At 55.7% G+C, this 7,297-nt stretch overlaps 1 protein-coding gene across 1 annotated transcript; it reads right to left on the bottom strand.

Annotated features, from left to right (window-relative positions):
- Positions 1-607: 607 nt before the first annotated feature.
- On the bottom strand, positions 608-6,479 carry LOC122392983 (proton myo-inositol cotransporter-like). Its single transcript, XM_043388389.1, has 6 exons — positions 6,178-6,479; positions 5,355-6,081; positions 4,696-5,267; positions 2,310-2,474; positions 1,535-1,738; positions 608-1,300 (listed from the first exon to the last, which is right to left on the bottom strand). The coding sequence occupies exons 1-6, from the start codon at positions 6,477-6,479 to the stop codon at positions 1,165-1,167; spliced, it is 2,106 nt and encodes a 701-aa protein (XP_043244324.1). The 3' UTR covers positions 608-1,164.
- Between the last annotated feature and the right edge of the window lie 818 nt (positions 6,480-7,297).

Below are 7,297 nucleotides of genomic sequence, written 5' to 3'. Positions count from 1 at the left end.
GGCATAGAAAAACATTATCTTTACGGCGTGAGACGGCTTAAAAACACTTTGGTCGAGTCAAATGTCAATGCTAAGCTCGGACGATTACGCGCTTAGATTGAGGATGCTTTCATGGAATAACGTCCGCTCTTCGACACATTTCTCCAACGCGACTATTTCGGTCAATCGTTTTCGACCAAACAATTGTAACTTTTCAGGTAAACCATGCTAGCGAAAGCGAAATCAATAACGAGCGAGCTTCCATGGCACTTGAGACACTCTGAACAATGAAATCCAATACGCCGTACTATCAAAGACGCATTGCGAAACGGTTCCGAGAAGACTGCACGCTGATGCAACCGTGTCATACACCGCTCAATGCGGTGCCCCTTTGCGGTATAGGGCCAATAGCCCGAGAACAAACAATGATACAAGCACAGCCATCAAATCAATCAACACTAGTTCAGATGATTGAGTGCGCTAAGAGCCCAGCTTCAGCTTGAATACCAGCTGGATAATATAGTGAACCACTAAATTGTGACAGTTATGTAGTGGTCCAGAGAGAGTTGTATACCTATACTGTATAAGTGTATAGTGTAGAGCTGTGGCCGCACATGTTATCCGGGGGAGCACGTTCGTTATACGTTTTAGCAAAACGAACATGACAAAGGGACGGAAGCTCCTACATGGGATATGACGTGACCCTTCAGTAGGTCTGACGATGTCAGCCTGAAAAGGAGAGGCGCTGGGACACTGTAAACGTGAAAAAATGTTCTCAAATAATGAGGTAAAGCGTAGACTGTGAAAGGAGAAATATCTGAGTTCACTTAAACATGAGCATAACGCAGAGTCCAGTGCATTAACTATTACAGCATATGCAAGTGGTGACAATTATGTCAGCTTAAAGTTATCAGTTCCTATCCTTCGAGCATTACGATCTTAGACCACATTTAGCGAGTGAGCAGAAACCCCACACTGAGTGAATAGCAGGAACCATAGACCCCCAGCCTCTTGTCAAACACCATAGAGCAGCAATCAGTCAAATTCGCCCCATATTGTCGGGCCATGAAGACAGCGGTCCAATAAAGCCATCGGCAGCCGTGACGTCATCAGCTGGCGTCACTACCCAGCCGTCTTATCATTATACGGCGTCTGGCCTCTGTGGGCGAGATCGGCCTTTACAACTCACTGTCTGAGGGCGGCGAGGTGGCGGTACACGGCCAGCTGCAGCAGTGGCGACATCTCGCCGGACAGCCGACAGGCTCGCACGAAGTTACCCAGCTCCCAGGCATTCCGGAAATCCAGGGCCAGCCGCAGATCCCTGAAAGAAGTCAGCCATTATCAAACAAGCAAACAGTGTGTTCAATGGGTTCTTAGGGGCATTCGTAGGGAATAAAATACAATGAAACCGAATTACACGGCGGCTAAAAGATATACAAACCGCACTTCACATTAACACCCTGACGTGATTTCCAACTCAATACAAGTCACAGGCGCACTGCAAGAACACCATCCCGTCCCTGTTCACATCCTTACCGTGACCCGGCCAGCTCACCTGTTTGTGGGCCGCAGCCAGCGCTCGTGCATCCGCCGCTCGTGCGGCAGGCTGGTCAGCAGATGGACGGCCTCGAACCGTTCACACAGCTCTGTGGGGACGTCGGGCTGCGCCTGCTGTAGTCGCAGCACCCCCAGCAGGCACTCCTGCAGCTGGCGCGTGTTGATGTGCCGGTCAAACACGGCCAACGGACAGTCCCGGGACCTGTTACACAGGGGATGGAGTTCTGTGGATGTGACGGTTCATATGTGTTCCTTTCCGGAAATTATAGACATTTATTTAGAATGCACATGCCCCTGCTTAGTATATGATCATATCCATCACAGTGGAGGCAGCACCCAGTGTTGCATCACTGACAATTTCTCAACACTGTAGTAGTTATGCGAGCCACCGTGCAGCTGGCCAGCCTGTAGAAGTGATCACCACGCCATCTGTTGGAAAATGGCAAAGGTTCTATCCGAGCCTTCCCATGCTCAGCGCCACCGCACGACGAAAAAGGGAAACAAGTGATATAATCTCTGACTCTGAAGTCCTGCCCCGCCCCCCCCCCCCCCCCCTCTGTGGGCTGACCACCCCGTGTACGGTGTAGCACGTCCCGTTTGCGGGCTGCGGCTCGCACCTGTAGCCCCCCCCCCCCCACCCCCTCTGTGTGGACCGACCTGCAGTATACAGTATATAAACCCCTCTGCGCCTTTGACCGCCAACTGCACAACCCAGCTGTCCAGGTCAGCTGTACTGAGTACTGCCCCAGCTGTTTCCCTCCTGCGGCTCTCACCTGTAGTCGGCGTACAGGTGGAAGACGGCGCAGCGCCGGAGCACGGCCAGCGCCTGCGGTCCGGCCGCCTGCTGCACCGTCAGGTCCTGGCGCACCGCGCGCAGACGGTCCACACAGAACGCGTACACGGCCGGCCAGCCGACTGACTCGGCGCGGGGCAGCACACTGCAGGGAGACGGCCGTCAGTACTTACACTGGGGCAGCACACGGGGTCAGTACTTACACTGGGGGAGAACACGGGTCAGTATTTAAACTGAGCGGAGCACAAGAGGGACAGTGCACTGCACGGAAGGGAACTGTGCTAAGCGAGCCGCAAACGCTCACCTATAGTACATAAAAAGCAGCACGTCATGTGCCTGCATCAACCATGGAGCAGTTACGCCGCTGTATGTGTAATTATGTCCGGTGACAAGTTCTCAGTAAACGCGTTTTTGCTGTTCAACGCTGTCTTGCATGGCCAATTTTAGGGAAGTGTAGATGTGTTAGGAAAATGAGGACATGGCAACATCCTTGATTAGGTGAAAGCTTCGGAGCACCAAGGACAAATCGGATGTCCATTGTCCAATTCCATGTCAGTGGCGCCGCAACAGTACTTCAGTGGAGCAGGGCGGTCATTAGTCAAGTCACCATGACCGCGTCGGGCCAAGCTAAACCTTGGTTTTCCTATCATCTTGGCAACCCGAGTTTTCTAATCGAACCAATGCGGGCTAAATGAGCGGTATCCGTACCACCGGACGGTTTCAGACCCGCATTCTCCACATCAGAGCGCTCTGATATGTGAATTTTGCAGGTTTCAAGCACAGGCGGCGGAACGGGGGCGGGGGTGAGGAGGCACCAGGGCACCATGCCCCCCTTTGATTTTGGCATTTTAACATTAGCCCTATGGGCGTTGCATGGAAAGAATGGGACCAAAAGTCGGCAGTGCCCCCCTCCCCCTTAATTGAAGGTTTTCCGCCGCTACTGGTTTCAAGTGGAACCGAGGTGTCCCGAATATTCAGTTAAGGTTGGCCGAAGTACTACAAAGTGGATACCCATACAATGCTCCGAACCAGTCTCTGATGAATCCGGAAAAGATCGGTATCGCTGAGAAATTTCTTGGACCTTCTAATCCAACAATGAGCAAATAGCCCATTCCAATGAAACTTCCATGTAACGAGGCGTGCAGAAGATCCCCCTACACAAAGCCGAATGTTCAGTCACGACCGCCACGGAATACCCGGAATACGGGCAGGCGGGCAGCCTGCGAGCTGGAGACCGCGAGGCAAAAGACAAGCAATTACCAATCGTTTCATATGCGGGAAGATGTTCAGTGTTTGTTTTATTCCCATAAATCATTTCTCAAGGATAAATACGCACCAAAATAGCACAAATAATACCGTATGGTAAACACATAGGTACGGCCCTCCAGCAAAAAAGTGGTTGGTTAGCCTATGTGCTTTTGGTGTAATAACTTAAATGACAAAGACACTCCTGTAAAATAACTAAATAGAAATGAGAAGAGGGTTCGTGCACACATTTCGGCAGTGGTTTTCAACAGCCATTAGACATATTCATCAATGCAGATCGATTATTGTGTTGTTGGCAACCAACCACTAAATACCTGGAGGGCCGTACGTGAATATTTTTTTACGGCAAATGGCACACGCGAAAAAACCGCTCATGGTCGAGTTATGCGACAACTGCTTGCGGACAGGTAATAAACAATATCGTACGATGCTCTTCGACGCGCCAGACTCGACAATGTTGCTACACAATTTCACACCTAAATACTAATCATGTTTCAAATGAAAACTTAAAGAGTTCTTAGTACCCGTACTAAGGACACATATAACAAGATCACAATCCTCAAGTCGAAGGTCCCTACAATCGTCGTATACACCCCCAGGCCCCAGCCACCTCTCGTTGACCGCTAACCGTTAACATTCTTATAGCAATTATGCTTCCCTACATAAGTGCACCTAACGGTACCTGCATGTGTCTGTTCACAACACGACCTGATATAGCGCGACAGTGTCGCAAAATATTCAACTTTGTCTTGTCAACATATTCAGGACTATGACAGAAGAATGCATATAACGGTTAAGACATTGCCTGCTATCATTTGATCGTTGTCAAGGGCGCATTTTTAGAACGGTGGCTGTCCTATCTGCAAGGTCTCCTACACTGAAACTAGGCCACCGTTATTTTAGAGTGCATTATATAACGAGCGCTGATTGTAGGGACGTTGATAACCAGCTTGAGATAGGTCTTTTGAACAAACCAATAGCGATATTGAAGGCCACGTGTCCTCAATGTTCGGCTCTCATTTTCACGTCAATATCGCTACTCCTGGGGTAGTTCGCCTTACTGAGACGAAGAGCGGCCACCTCGCGGCAGGTCTCGTCACGGTGTGCCTGCTGGCGGCTCCAGCTGAGGGCAGGCCGCCGGCCGCGGCCCCGTCGGGTCCGGCTCCGGGCCCACCTTGTTACTGGGCCGCGGCGCATGCAGTCCCACGGGCTCCGTGAACAGGGTCCCGATCCGCTCCAGCGGCACGCCCTTCGTCTCCGGCACGGTGACGTAGAACACGGCCCAGCCCATCACCGTCAGACCCGAGAACAGAAAGAAGGCGCCCTGGCGCGTGACGGCCGCGATCAGCACCAGGAACGTCTGCGACACCACCAGGTTCGAGCACCAGTTGACCGCCGTGGTGACGGCGTTACAGCGGCTCCGCGCCCACAGCGGGAATATCTCGGCCGTGATGGTCCACGGCATGGCGCCCAGGCCCGGAGAGAACATGGTGATGTACAGGAACATACCCGTGATGGGCAGCCAGGCGTAGTCGGTGGGACACCAGTCGGGCGCCCAGGTGAGGCCGTCCAGCCCCAGCGCGGCCGGCTCGGCGCACCGGCCCAGCGCCGCCGAGCTGTTGGCGGCGGTGAGCGGCACGCAGGAGCCGTTGGCCGGCCCGCCCGGCAGGTCCTGGAAGCAGAACCCGCACGAGTCGAGCTGCTGGCAGGCGTCGCAGGTGGCGGCGCGGCAGGCGGCGGCCAGCGGCGCCAGGCTGACGGGCGCCGAGCGGGCCGCACTCAGCTGGAAGCCGACGCCGAGCAGGACCAGCGCGGCCGCCGAGCCGGCAGTGCTGCTCAGCAGGATGCGGCGGCGGCCGGCGCGCTCCACCACGGCCAGGCCGGCCAGCTTGGAGAGCAGGCTCAGCACGTTCACCACTGAGGACAGCCAGATGGCCGTGGACGGGTCGCGCACGCCCGCCATCGTGATGATGCTGGCGCTGTAGTAGATGACCGTGTTGACCCCGGAGAGCTGCTGGAACAGCTGCAGGCAGCAGCCGGTGACCAGCGCCCGCCGCACGATCGGGTCGCGGACAGCGCGGGAGAGCACCGTGCCGCCACAGCCTCCGCCGTCACCGGCCGCCTCAGCGGTCTGCCTCAGCGCCTCTTGTGCCGCAAAGTCGCTCTGAATGGCGGCCAGCTCGGTGTCCACATGCGCGCCGGGGCCGCGGATGCGCCGCAACACATCTCTGGCGGCTTCGTCGTGCCCGCGAGCCACCAGCGAGCGCGGCGACTCCGGCATCAGACCGAAGCCGATCAGCTGCAGGGTGGCCGGCACGGCGCTGAGGCCGAACATCCAGCGCCAGCCCTCATGGACGCCGGACAGCGCGCCGCTCGTCACGCCGGCCACCACGGTGCCCAGCGTGCCCACACAGGTCATGGCGGTGACCAGGGTGCCGCGCGCCGCCGCCGGAGCCGCCTCCGAGATGTAGATGGGCACCGTGGTGCTGGACAGGCCGATGGCGAGGCCGACCAGCAGTCGGCCGGCCAGCAGCGACCACGGGCCGGCGGCCAGCGCCATGGCCAGCGCGCCGCCCACGAACAGCAGCGCCGCGCCGAGAATCACCGGCTTACGGCCGGCGCGGTCGGCCAGCGGTCCGGCGGCAAGCGCGGCCAGGCCGGCGGCCCCCACCGCCACCGAGACGATCGAGCTGTGCCACAGGTCACTCAGCTGGAAGTCTTCGCGGACCAGTAGCAGCGCGCCCGAGACCACGCCCGTGTCGTAGCCAAACAGCAGGTAGCTGACGGCGCTCAGCAGCGTCAGCAGGTAGGTCAGCGCGCGCTGACCGCCGCCGACCGAATCCTCTGCCGGCTTCGACGCCGCCGGCGGCACGCCGACAGTCATGGCGGCGACGGACTGTGTGAGGGGCCGCTGGAGCGGTCAGCTGTTCCCACTGTCCGGCACGACAGGCGGGAGCCGACTACGGCGCCGGCGGCGCGCCGGCCGCTCATCGAGCCCTGAATGACGTCAGCTGAGGAGGGCACCGTGCTCCGCCCAGAAGCAGACCTGTGCGTGTATGTACACTGTATAGGTGCACTGACCTGTGTCACCACGTGCCCGTTCAGAGCCACACGCCTACTTGAGAGTCACTTTTAGAAGCGGAACGTGTTTTAAATCGCATTAAAAACACATTTATGCTGCCTTATATGGTGCGAAAGTCGTCCGGCCCAATGGACATAAAAAAGCCAGAATACCTGCAGGGTATCAGGTGTACGGACAGCTGTATTTGACAACGATCAACAGCTGTAGCACGCCACGCGTAGGGTAAGGTGCCTAATTAGCCGCCCTTTCCTATTTGCGACCTACCTCTCTAAAGAAAACCTGGCAAGAGAAATGGGGTGAAGACAATGCCAAAAGGTCTGCCATACTTTGGTTATCAAACTTAACTCTTTTCCGATTGTCGATGCTTCTGGTAGGACGTTCTAGGACAGTTTAGATAAAAATGACCAGTTTCTTATCCAAAACGTATGTATTTGGACCCTATCTGCTGAAAAGCGATGCACATGAAGACGATGCACCTGTTTTATTCTGAATCGACAATCCTTTTTCAATTGATTGCCGTTTTCCCGTAGTGAATCGCTTAACTGTGCACTGCATGGTGGTTAAAAATGTATCGCAATTCGCAACCCACATTACCTATTTGCGCCCGACGTCGCAAATAG

Source organism: Amphibalanus amphitrite, unplaced genomic scaffold (genome assembly GCF_019059575.1).
Source record: "Amphibalanus amphitrite isolate SeventyFive unplaced genomic scaffold, NRLGWU_Aamphi_draft 000510F_arrow, whole genome shotgun sequence".
Lineage (NCBI taxonomy): Eukaryota > Metazoa > Arthropoda > Thecostraca > Balanomorpha > Balanidae > Amphibalanus > Amphibalanus amphitrite.
Note: the sequence above shows the minus strand (reverse complement) of the source record. Positions and strands in the feature narration are given on the sequence as shown.

What these genes read in the sequence shown, in the direction of transcription:
- LOC122392983 (XM_043388389.1), bottom strand. Translation starts at nt 6,479, where the DNA reads ATGACTGTCGGCGTGCCGCCGGCGGCGTCGAAGCCGGCAGAGGATTCG. An exon ending in ATTCTCGGCGCGGCGCTGCT is followed by an intron (nt 6,082 to 6,177) that starts GTTCGTGGGCGG and finishes CGGCCTGTCCAG; the next exon opens with CACCACGGTGCCCATCTACA. An exon ending in GAGCCGCCAGCAGGCACACC is followed by an intron (nt 2,475 to 4,695) that starts GTGACGAGACCT and finishes GTCTCCCTGCAG; the next exon opens with TGTGCTGCCCCGCGCCGAGT.